This window comes from Oryza glaberrima, chromosome 11 (genome assembly GCF_000147395.1).
Source record: "Oryza glaberrima chromosome 11, OglaRS2, whole genome shotgun sequence".
NCBI lineage: Eukaryota > Viridiplantae > Streptophyta > Magnoliopsida > Poales > Poaceae > Oryza > Oryza glaberrima.
Window position 1 is genome coordinate 5,237,620 of NC_068336.1, and position 12,890 is coordinate 5,250,509.

General features: G+C 40.9%; 1 protein-coding gene across 2 annotated transcripts; it reads right to left on the reverse strand.

Annotated features, from left to right (window-relative positions):
* Positions 1–1,747: 1,747 nt before the first annotated feature.
* On the reverse strand, positions 1,748–10,058 carry LOC127754380 (transcriptional corepressor SEUSS-like). Of its 2 annotated transcripts, XM_052279883.1 has the most exons (11): positions 9,744–10,058; positions 8,069–9,297; positions 7,854–7,973; positions 7,628–7,676; positions 7,337–7,551; positions 7,163–7,231; positions 6,944–7,038; positions 4,213–4,306; positions 3,930–3,999; positions 2,983–3,311; positions 1,748–2,889 (listed from the first exon to the last, which is right to left on the reverse strand). In XM_052279883.1, the coding sequence occupies exons 2-11, from the start codon at positions 9,161–9,163 to the stop codon at positions 2,311–2,313; spliced, it is 2,715 nt and encodes a 904-aa protein (XP_052135843.1). In that variant the 5' UTR covers positions 9,164–9,297; positions 9,744–10,058; the 3' UTR covers positions 1,748–2,310. The 2 variants fall into 2 exon arrangements, with proteins under 2 accessions (XP_052135843.1, XP_052135842.1); XM_052279882.1 differs by having other exon boundaries at positions 1,748–3,311; positions 9,744–10,056.
* Positions 10,059–12,890: the final 2,832 nt, after the last annotated feature.

Sequence of the window (12,890 nt, forward strand, 5' to 3'; positions counted from 1 at the left end):
CACATATCTACCATGCTAATTTCTTTGATTTCCAATCAATGAAGTGAATATTGTCAACACATGCACTTTAGTAAAGAAACACCTAGGTTGCACTTTTATTTACACTACAATTACTTAAGCCTCTTTAAGAAAACAAATTAGACCAACCGTACGTGTGTTGCTTTGGTGGCTTGATAGGATTAACTTCCCAAGAAGTATCTGATATATTGGGACCAACCAGGAGATAGGATTGTCCAACTGTACACCAGCAATGCCATAAAAAAGTTGTTATTATCTTTTTTAAAAAAAAAACTATATCATGATTTTAGGAAGAGTGAATATATAATCAGTCTAAGAGCTTGAATTTTTTTATCATATATAATGTATTTTCTTGTAGAACAATTTTCCATCTATGATACTTTTTTCATGGTTTACCTTAATTGTAAGTAGCTTTGCTGGGACCGCACTTCTTAATAATCTTGAGGATGGAATCAAGAGGGAAGTATATATATCCATCATAATCAACTGCAGCATCATATAATAAATTCCTCAGAGAATCTAAAGTAGTTGCACATATCTTTCTTTAAACTCTTCTCTTTTTGCAATTAAATATAGACAATTCTGAGACTAAAACCCCTAGTTTTTTGGCTCAGGGACAAAGTTAGGTACATTAGTTGGGGGTGGCAAAAAATTAAGCTATAAATTTATCAACAAGTTGCTTGGAGATAAAGATGAGTAGGTGCATGTTGAGGCTGAGCAGTTTTCATGAAAAGTACAGCATTTTTTATTTATTGTTTGCAGACAACTTTGGATAGTGACCCTGCAAATTAGTACCACGAACTTGATCACTTTAAGCCCATCGAAAGAAATTATTTGGACTATTCTTTGTGAGTTTGTAGGCCTAGCCGTGTATAATTTGTCTACTTTTGGTCCAACTTTGGCCCAATCCCTATTTGATTTTAAGGAGATTTTTTTTCTGTTTTCATTTTGCTACTATTTGATAGGTTTGGGCAGTTTGTGCAACCAGAATATGGAATATGATACACTCTTCCACATCAATTTTATTATGTCTATGTGGTGTTACTTTTAGCTTGGTAATAAAAGGTTGAGTATGTGGCTTCAGCATTCTCATTTTGGTAGTTTTTTCCCAAGCTGTTTTCCCATTTTCAGTTTATTCAGTTCTCAAGCTTTGAGAACCTTGTGAAACTTGTAATAATTTAGCGGGTTTCTACTAGAAAAACAGGTCGTACAAGACATAAATAGGATTGAAGAAAAAACAGGTTTTATAACTAAATCAGAACAATAGATCGCTTATCTTGGCATGATCAGCCCAGCTGCCTGTCAGAAAGGCTCGCGTCTTTGTGAGATAACTGTAACCTGTAACTTTGTTAACTCACCAAGAAGCTGAAGTCATTTTATCCGAACCAAACGAGCTGCAGTAGTAACTACATCTTGTAAAAGTGAATTCATGAGCACTTAAAATCTTGCATTATTTTCACACAGATAGCCTTCATTGTAATGACAGTATGGAAGTCCCTTATGATGCAGGGTTTCATTGTAACGATCGAACTCTACGACAGCAACAGAAATAAACTAATGTGCAGCATGCAGGCCAACCTGAAAATTTCAATCAAGAAAAGTCTCCACCACACTGGTTGAAACCAGATGGACAGGTCAACCTGAATATTTCAAGAAAAATATCCACCACAATGGCTGAAATCTTTCGGTAAAATCAAGAAAGAATGCCAGTTTTCTTGCCAGTCGAATCTCGCGACAAAGCCTACGAAAACATTCCTGATACTTTTTCCACTACTAAATTATGGCAGCTTATACAAAGTCAAGTAAGGCTACAAAGAGAGAGAGAGAGAGAGAGAATCCTTAGGCAAAGAAAGATATCAGCACATATGCTTGCTAAGGGTGGAAGGCGGAGGGGATGATAAATTACATATCGGATGTCATCTGACATGGAAAAAAAGGGAGGGAAAACTTCTTTTCCGGGTAAGGAGTAACACCGTACCATCAAGGATGGTGGCAGATGCAAGGCAAGGCTCTAATCCTTTTAACTCTATCTTTCGGTAAGACAACTGAAGCAGGCAGCAAAATGCCATAGTTGCACAATACACAAGCAGCTAAACGAACAGTTACAACATACAGTTGACAGGGCTCAGATGCTTTGCTGTCGCGAATGATTCCTTTTTCCATGACAGCATTATTGCAAAGACCAAATGCTTTGACACAGTTCGAGGTGTCGGCACTGTTACTTGTGCTCCATAAGCAATGAGCCCAGTGAGAGCAGCCACGTCGTCATATCAAACTTGTAATGTTCTATCTTTATTGAGATGGTTTCCAGTCATACTGAAGGTTATTGAAGCTGTTTGCTGCTCTAAGTCCACTCAACAGTTGGTTTCCTAAGTCATGTTGCTGCTGCTGCTGCTGCTGCTGTTGCTGTTGATGTTGATGTTGATGTTGATGTTGATGTTGCTGTTGCTGCTGTAGTTGGCCCAACTGTGATAGGTCATGTGCACTGTGATTCATTCCCATCCTACCACTAATTGCCATCGCATTGTTCGCTATTGCAGTTCTCAATCCACTAGCTGCATGATTTGGACCAAGCCCACCCATGGCTCCAAACCCCATTCCTCCCATTCCTCCCATTCCTGAGTTATTTGTAACAGCATTACCAACTAAACAATTAACTCCGTTAACACTAGATGTAAGTCCGTTCGGTCTTTTCATGTCATTCCCAAGCTGGCCAACACCATTCATCTGCGGTGACATCATCAAATCTTGCAATATTCTCTGAACCGAGCTTTGGGACTCATTTGGATCAGGCTCCTGAGGTCGAGTAGCAGGTGGTTGCATTGGCGGTAGGTTTGATGATGCGGTTGGGGAGCTGAGTTGGTTTGTGTTCTGAGGGGCAGGCATCATGTTATTGGATGTTGTTGGCACTGGTGAAGGAAAAGAGGTAGATGGAGTTGACTGCAGTGAGGTTGTCGAGTTCACCTTGGGAATTGCAGCACTGTTTCCACTGGTATATGGACCATTAGCACTGCTCATTGGATGATCTTGTCTAGAGTTCATTGAACCTTGGAGGAGCCCAACAACGGACGGTGAAGGTGCAGACGTTGAGGGTGCACAGCTGAGAGAATTATTTGATGTCACATCTGCATTTGCAGAGGCAGAAGCCTGCACACCAGTCATGGGAGCAGCATTTTGACCACTCTGGTTTGAACTCTGCGGGATAGATTGCTGTTCTTCAGGCTGTTGCTGCTGTGACTGTTGAGGGTTTACCCCTCCTGATGAAGTCCTCCGAGGAAAGCTATGCAAACTAGCTGAAACAATTAATAGCAGTAGATGTTAAATATGCACAAAACAAGTGGTAACATTAATAAGGCTGTAAAATACAGTTAACACTATAGGAACAGACTACCATGTTCTTTGGCTAGGAGTAAAAATCAGCAAGGGAGCCAGTTCAGTCATCCTAATATTATAGTCAGAGAGCCACCAGTTTGGGGTATTTATAAGGTATTTCAGAATAAGCTCATTTCACATGTTTTATTGAAGGTTGAATAAACAAAAAAAAATGAATAAAGATCTGGAGAAAAGGCAACTAGGAAAATACAGGAAATCAGCCCTCTACCAACTGTCTCATTTCAAACACATCTTAGTCACAGGTTGAAAGTTGTGACAGATCAATAACAGCATGTTACTTCCTTATTAATTAGACAACCAAATTTGGGGGACTGGGGGCATGAACAAAAATTGTACGGCCTGGAAACTTGTCTTGATAAAAAATGGTGAATAGAATGTACAATCAAAAGAAAACAAATGAAGGAGCTGTAGGAGTACAAGTGGATGATCATACAATATGTGAAGATTACTTGATGCTAAACAAGATGACATGAGATCAGATGAGACTGCATAGTAAACAGAAGATAAAAATGGCGTACCAATTGGTCCAGACCCATTTTGCCTGCTATAATCAATCAAATCTTTCATACAGTTTACCACCTCAGCAATCTGGAAGTATCAATGTTATGGATGACAAAACAATAGGTCAGATAAATTAGTTTAACGAAATAGAGAATGGCAACAGGTGCCAAAGGCCCACAACAAAGAATGATAATAGTCCTATGTAAAAAATACCAACTTTTGCATATGACAATAATCTAAATTTGTTGGATGTAGAAATACAGAACAGGTGAATAAAAACGGAACCATGTATAAGTGTACCTGAAGGCAGCGCACATATCGTTTTGTGTATCCCAGATCATTTACCAAAGGCACCTCCAGTGCTTTAGCCAATTGGCGGGCACATGCAACAAACCTAATAGTAAAAGATTGAAAAATAAGTACAATTTGCAGTACTCAAATGTCAATTATCCCAAAAAAGAATCAAACAGAAAAACAAAATCAACAGACTTGGTACATAAACAACAGTGAAAAAGGAAAGTGAGCCCTAAAAGGCACAAATTGGTCTACCCTCATAAGTTTTTCTGTGACATATAATTTATTAAAGAAGCAAAATAATGTTCGGAAGCAAACATACCAAAAGCACTGAAGTGAAAAAAAGCAAAAAAGAATCCTCAAATGCAAAAGGATCCTTCAAGTGCACGCTTGAAAGATCTGAAAGTGAAGAAAAAGTTGTAGAGCACACTCCATCACCACCTCTTCTTTAAGGACTCCAACTATTTGGTCGTAACTTAAAAAACAACAACAATTGTTTTTTGTCAATAGATGGTGACTTCTCTACAGAGGAAAATAATCAGATGATAAACAGATCACATGTGAAACATCTGCTTGGGCATGCCACCGTAATATCCAGCACCATGTGTGTAATCCGAGTCTCCAAGATACCTACCACTAAAACACTACCTTCTGTAGCAACAGCATTTTAATAATTATTCCGCTGTTCCAAATTCACCATGATACAGTCACATCCCCAATGTAATAATTGGATTGTGTTTAATTAGATGTGTTCCATCAGATGTACCAGATGAGCAAATCATGCATACTATATTCTTGTACTTCAAAAAGATCTCAGAAATGGATTAAGGTCCCCTTTTATGGAAATTCTTAAGTATACATAAATTATCCATCTCCCCTATCATAGTAAAAGAACACACGGTGCTAGAACAGTAAGAATAACCATACACCCATAGATCCAGAATGCTTTACGCTTATAGTTTTTCTGTACACACATCCCAACATCATCTAACCATCCAAATCGTAGGCCTGAGATGAGCCTGGATGTGAATAAATGGTCAGTGTTCCCCTGGAAGCTTAACCTTTTTGGAGGATAGTCAGTGAGCTAAACTAAACCAAAAACACTGGGTAGCAAACCTTCAAAAAATCAGTGGTTATACCCACCACTTTGTTTCGTGCAACTCCTTCGCATACTACAGTGGCATTGAAAGAAGCATGTTTTTAAAAACATCTCATTCTGTAGCCTCAACTATATATTTTAATAAATATTTCACCCATATGGGTCAACGTACATGTCAAACATGCAGAATATGTAACACAAAATATGTTGATTCTACATATTACGCTGTAGTCTTTGGATAATGCTGCTTATACTGTGACAATAACTTGCCTTCTAACTAGACCACTGTAGGTGCTCCTCAATAGTTGTAACTTTCTTATCAGGCATAATTTGCCTGAGATCCAATTAGAAAAGAAACAAATGAGATTTCCACGGAACATTTCAAACAAGTAAAATACCATCTACTACATGAATAAACGATGTATGCATGTAGCCATGAAGGACCTTCTATCCAGTTTATTGCTTGATTTCTAAAAAGTTTCAAGTCATTCAAGATGTTGAGGCAAATGTGCTTGTAGCATGGTGGTAAATGCCTTCCAGTGAGAATCTACCAACCAGGGTTCAAATCCTGGTCTCGCACAAAAAAGGTGACTTGTGCATGTAATTCAGTAATTCAATAGTGTACTACAAGCAGGACTGCCTACACCACAGAGTACAGTACATAACTACCATGACATGTTGAACTCAACCAGTGGACCAGAATACCACGTATTTAAGGCTCATGCCATTCGCACAGCACTGTGTCTTCTGGCACTTTGGGGGCACTTGGACACTAGGCAGGTGCCTAGTCAGCATCTAACAGTAGTTATATTCAGTGAAATCCATCATATACCAACTAAAGCCAGTAAAAAGAACAATGAAAAAGGAAAAAATGGCCCGCTAAACCTATCCTAGAGACCAGGTCTCTGTTTAGACTTTAGACCCATCCTCAAAGCACTAACATACACTAAAATTAACTACTTGTACATGGCGATTATGCCACCTGTCATATTGAGGATAGTCTAAACACAGACTTAGTCTCAGAGAACTATTTTTGCACCTACTCAGTGCAGCCTAATACTAGTAGTAACGACTTGACAACCATGCCTTAAGCACAATATCACCCCACCTCAAAAGAGGTAATAAATAATTCTAACCGGGGTGCAATCCTAACACCAGTTGTAATGCTGTAGAGACCAATCTGCAAGTGGACCTGCTAATGAGTTGAAGCCACTCCACTGCCGCCAAGCCGACCCTAAGGATGATCAACCAATCCAACCCAATCCATCACTATATGGCCTACATCCTGCTGATATGGTATGGTTGTCAAAGGCCATATGCTGACCAAATTAACCACAACAGCCATAGGATCTAAATGGTTAGGCCATGAATAGTATTTAACTATTTTTACAGCTTGGCTGGTTGGCCCTAAACTCGAAGGATGACACAGTGGCTACGTCCCATTTTGCAAGACAGTTCATGCTAGTATTGAGTTAAAAAAGTATTTACATGAGTAGACACACTAGCTTCTTTGCTAATAAGATAGATTTCAGAAGAACACAAAAATATGCATGTAGGAACAAGGTGGATAAAGCATTAATGATTTTTCAACACACTGAAGATGGAAAGTATTGTGTGCATCAGAGACAGTCTCCTTACGAGTTGCAATTATTCTGCATGTCTTGAGTTGACAAATTTGTCGAATTTTGTACAGCACTCTGGTATTTTTGCACAACTGCGCCCAGTTGACTAACCTGCATAGAACACCAAGGGTTCCAAAATATATTAAACCCTTTCCCGTTTTGCCCAAAATTCAGAATATCGAAATGAGACATCTGACTTGAATAAAAATATGTATACAGTGAAAGGGCTAAATACCTGTGGTATTATTGATCTACGTGGAATAAGCTCCTCGTGACGCCTTGCACAAAACTCCCAAGAAGCGATCTTCAATAAAAGGAAACATGCTTTAGTCAAAAAGGCGCCATTTATCATACCAGCAACTTTAAAGGACCACCAGTGACCAAAAAAAAAATCAAAAAAATATAATACCTTGAGATCAGGATTAAAAACTATCCTTAGATGTCCTTCGCGTACCACACGCAACTGCTCAAAGACACTTTCCTGGATTGCTTTGGTATAGTCCAAAACAATCTGACCAGAGGCATTCTGCGATTCACGTGGCATGTCGACATATAGTAATTCTTCCAATGTACCACTGGCATATTTAATTTGGCATAATCGTGGTAACACCTCAACGGTGGTCTCTGTTAAGGTAGTCACGTAAGTGGATGTAAAAAGCAGATTAACAGAGAAACATGTGCAAATTAAAATGATGCTTACCAAAGCCTCGCCCAGGCTTCCGATTGCATATCTCACAATGCCATACATCCTACAAGGGCAAATATAAAAATCTTTAACGAATAATTTGAAAGGAAATTAAAAATATGAGGCGCTACTTCACATCTGCCAATTAAAATAATAGACCAGAAGCATTAATGAAATATATGAAAAACAGAATGGATATTCCAGATTTAAAAAATGACAAGTCAGCAACGGCTCATGAAACCTGAGGGAAAACTCCAGTAGTTTGACGACCACTTCCATAGAGAGATACACACCACCTTTTTTTAGCATTTGGAGAAAAATACTCATTGACAAAGTTTCTCCAGTACTCGATATTGTTATCCTGCATCAAAAGGAACAAGTAGAGACACAAAACTGTAAGCCCATGGCCTTCACTATACACTAAATATAATTGTTTGGAAAAAGCCGAAAACTTACCAGTGGCCTGTTTTGTTGATGATACATGTAATGAGTCAATCTCTTTGCACAGGTTCCTGGCTCATAAGGAGCCGATTTTCCTGGAGTTCTCATGTTTAGACTCTGTTGGCGAAGTAGCTGCTGCTGTTGCTGCTGCTGCTGTTGTTGCTGTTGTAATTGGTTTCTCTGCAAAGGCAGATTCTTTAGAATCTGTTGTTGTTGCTGCTGTTGTTGCTGCATTTGCAATATCCGTTGCTGTTGCAAAAGGTTCAGTTGAGCAGCCGCAGCAGCTTGAGGATTCTGCTTTGTCAGCTGCAGCAAATGTTGCTGCTGCTGTTGCTGTTGCAGGAATGCTGATGGGTCTGAACTCTGCTGCTCCATCTTCACCGCACTCAAACTCCTCAAAGCTTGCAACTGCGGCGGCTCAATTTTAACATTGCTAGCATTGCGCATCATCTGGGCTGTGCTATTCTGGTCAGGCTGCCCCATCTGCGGTTCCAATTTGACCCCACCTGTGCTGCCACCATTCTCCAACTTCACTGTAGCCTGCGGCTGCTGTGGCAGTTGCGGTGGCAACTGTTGTTGGTTGTAAGACATTGGCAGTTGCTGCTGATGCTGATGCTGGTGCTGCAAGTCCTGCATAGCATCCAGGTGCTGTTGTTGCTGCTGATGTTGCGGTGGTGGATGCAGATTATCTGAACCCAGCTGATTGCCCAAACTAACTTGCGACGATGAAGGGAACGAGAGAGAATCAGAACCTCCCGCGCCAACCAAATCGCCAGCACCATCAAGCCCTCCTCTCTGCTGCTGGAGGGTATTCATTGGAAGCCCACCACCACCTGGCATCGACCCCGGACCGAGCATATGTCCCCCATTCCCAAACGACCGGTTGAGCAGGGAGGAAACATTGGAGCCACCTCCCAGCAGGCCATTAGCACCAAACTGCGTGCGCGGCGACACGAGGGACGAGAAGGGCGACTGCGAAGGAAGCATGCCTCCGCCACTGCCCATCCCCTGCTGGCCGCCGCTGAGCAGGCTGGAGCTCGTCCTGAGCAACGAGGCCGCGCCAACCGGCTGTCCAGGACCCATCGGGTTCGGCGGCCCCGACGGCACCATCCTTGCCGGCAATGACAAAGTGCTCCAAACCTCCCCCGCACAAACCGCTGCAAGATCACGCGCGCCTTCACTCAGCTCGCCATCCTTCCACCGTAAGATCCACCGGAATTGAGCAAGAACAAGCGGTCATCCCCCTGAAAACAAACCACAGATTGCAACCTCAGAACACAACCACGGGATCTACACCACCATTACCAGAACAAATCTACTGTGTCAAACTCCATCGCCCAAAAAGCCAACCGAAAACCAGCACCAGCGAGCACCAAACCCAACCTCCCCCTCCCGCAACAACAACACCGAGCGCAACAAAACCACCACCAAATCCACCCCGAAAACGAAGAAACACGCGCAGAAACCATCAGCGGAATTAAGCAACGCCGAGCTCCCCGAACACCCCCCAGATCGCATCCCTCGCCTCCCAACCCCGCAAACCCGCGCAAATTTTAGCACCAGAAGCAGCAGCAGCAGCAGCAGCAGCAACAGCAACAGCAGCAAGCCACCCCACCTCACCTCACACCTCACCACCACCACCAACAACAACAACAACACAAGCACACCGCCACAAACTCCACGCACTCACCTCCCCGCCACGAATCCGGCGATCCGGAGCTCGTCCACCCGCCAAATCGCCGCCGCCGCCGCCCACCACCGGCACCGCCACTTCGGCTAGGGTTTAGCCCCGCCGCCGCCGCCAACTCCGCCGCCGCCGCCGTTGGCCAAATTTACACAATAAAATAAAATAAAATAAAACCTCGCGAGTTTATTACTCCTCTCGCTTTTTTTCTTCTCTCTCTCTCTCTCTCTCGCCTTCGCGATGGGATTTGGTTTTCTCCTCTGCGGAGAGGAAGAAGAGGAGGAGGAGGAGGAGAGAGAAAGAAGAAAAAGAAAACAAAAACAAAAACGGAGGAGAGAGAGAGAGAGAGAGAGGGAGGAGAAAATGGCGAGACGCGGACGTCAAAAATATCCGCTGGATTTGATTAGGGGAAAGGCACGGCCACGCGGGTGGCGTACGCTGCCGCTCGCTGACGGGTGGGGCCAGGGGTTGGTGGGGCCCACGTGGGTGTGAGGGGGGCGGGTTGGGGTTTGGGTGGAGGTTGGGGTAGGGAACGGGGTTGATTAGAGAGGGGGGGTGGTGTTGGTGTTTTTTTTTTTTTTCGTTTTCGTTTGGGTGTTTTTAGGTTTAATTTTTTTGGGGTTTCTTTTGGGTTAATGTTTTTTTTGTGTAGGCGTGAGGTTTTATTTAATTAATTGATTAATTTAATTTAAATAGAAGTCAAAAGGGAGTGTTGTGCTCCATGCCTTGGGGGTGGCCAATGGTGTGGGCATCAGTTGCATGTGTATCCTCTTGCTCCTCCTATCAGCTTTGGCTCATCCACGGTGACGATGATGATGATGACGACGACGATGATGATAGAGTTTTACAAGGAATTGGTTTTGTGGTTTTATAGTTATATCATTTGCGTCGTGTGAAATGTTGGTGTTTGTATTTTTATAGGATAGTTGAGTGTTTTTTTTAACAATCGACGTGTTTTGTAATACGAATTAAGTTTTGGCGGGTATTTTGAAATGTCCTTTTTGGAAGTATTTATGTTTAAAGCGGTTCTTAAATGCTAGTTTAGCAACAAGGATCAATCCAAATTTGGTGAAATTGTATATATCGATAACTTAGTAATATAACGTAGGAATAATTCATCCATGTAAACTTCAAGTTGGGTTATTAACTGAGAATCCTATTGCACCTTTCAATCCTTTCCTTTTTTATTCTTTTTTTCTATGTTGCTTTAGCTAACCTCAGACTTTTGACCCAACTAGTACTTAGCTTATGTTTTTCTTTTCAAGCATAGACAACTGAAAGACCCAACTAGTATTTATGTAACCTCACATTCGCTTATGTTCTTTTTCTTGTCAAGCATAGGCCGTGTTTAGTTCCCTGTCCAAAAAAATTTTTAAGTATACGGACACACATTTGAAGTATTAAACGTAGACTAATAACAAAACAAATTACAGATTCCGCCTATAAACTGAGAGACGAATTTATTAAGCCTAATTAATCGGTCATTAGCAAATGTTTACTGTAACACCACATTGTCAAACCATGGCGTAATTAGGCTCAAAAGATTTGTCTCGCGATTTACATGCAAACTGTGCAATTGATTTTTTTTCTGTCCATATTTAATGCTCCTATGCATATGTCCAAACATTTGATGTGACGGAATTTTTGGAAGTTTAAAGGGAACTAAACACCATAGACAATTGAAAGACACAAGTAGTACGATGTACTCTCACTTTTGCTTGTGTTTTCCTCATCAAACATGCATGGTTCGAATTAGAGGGTTTTGATCGTTTCCTCAATGCTCAACATATAGAATATTGGTGGCCGATTCAAAAAAAAACTACCAAATTTCAGTAATTTTTACTATGTTGTATCGTACATGCTTCTCTCTTTGTCATACCATGTTTGTTTCCGTATAGTTTTCCCTGTTTTTAGAAAACGAGCAAGTTTCGCGATATAAATAATTGAAACCCTGTACATATAGGGAGTAGCTAGAGCTAGTGAGAATTGGATAAATCCAAAAATATAAGAGTAGCAAGGAAGGAAATTCCAAAATTCAAAGAAGGATAAAGGAGCATGCATGCCATTGTACACAATAGACCCATGCTACATGTTAGCTAGCTAGGATTTTGTTGGGTAGACAAACTGAAGATGCCAGGGGGCTTCAAGATTCGTGCAAAGCTCACTTCTGTGGGCCACATGGTTTTCGTTGTCCCATGCGCATGGACTTCTTTGAACCTGCCAAAAATCAACTTATTGAGTTGGGTATATGTGCTCCAAAAGACTTGCAACAGCATCAGTTGTTTCTATCCACTTGAGTCTAGGCACATACATGGACATGGGTCTTCTCCTTTTATGACACTGTATGTTGTTTTGATATACCTGGATTGGTCTCAATTTCACCGAATCAGTATGTAGGTTGTTTTAAAAAGTACATATTGTGAAAATGGTTCTAATTCTTGTTTATCTATAAGTGGGCTCATCAAATTCATGAACACTTCTCTGTTAATAAGCTTAGGTGCATATGAATGTTTTTCATAAAGGGCACGCTAATATGCATTAAAGTAATGCTACCTTTGGTGAGGAATACTTGTCGCTTTGACAATAACTTAACTTGGTGTTCAAAATACAACTATGACCGTAGATTTTTATTGACTACAAAAGGTCAATGGATTTATATTTTGTTGTTATTTTGGGGGGTGGGGTGGGATCAAGTGTACACACATGCAAACTTTATATATCCAATCCATGTAAAGCATATATATATACTCAAACATTCAAAAGCTTAAACCAAAGACATGTCCAAAGCAACGTGTGTATACTCTTGTTACCAAAGCCACTAGTTAGTAGTTGTATTCTGCCACCCTGTAGGTCGTTTGCCATCATTTAAATTGACATTTCAGTCATTGATATTCTGCCACCCTGTAGATATATATATTTCAGAAGCAGACAATTGGTACTTGCTAGGATTAGTGAAGTTTGCATTTGGAGGGTCCTACATATAATTTTCAATAAAATATGAACTAAAATTTTTACTACTTGCATCAATCGGTCAAATATCTCATATTTAACTATCTACTTTTGTCTTATTATTAGTCTTCATAATTCATAATTAGCTGCATCATCCTTCCTGACTCTGCATCCACTCATATACACCTTTCATTAAAAAGAACT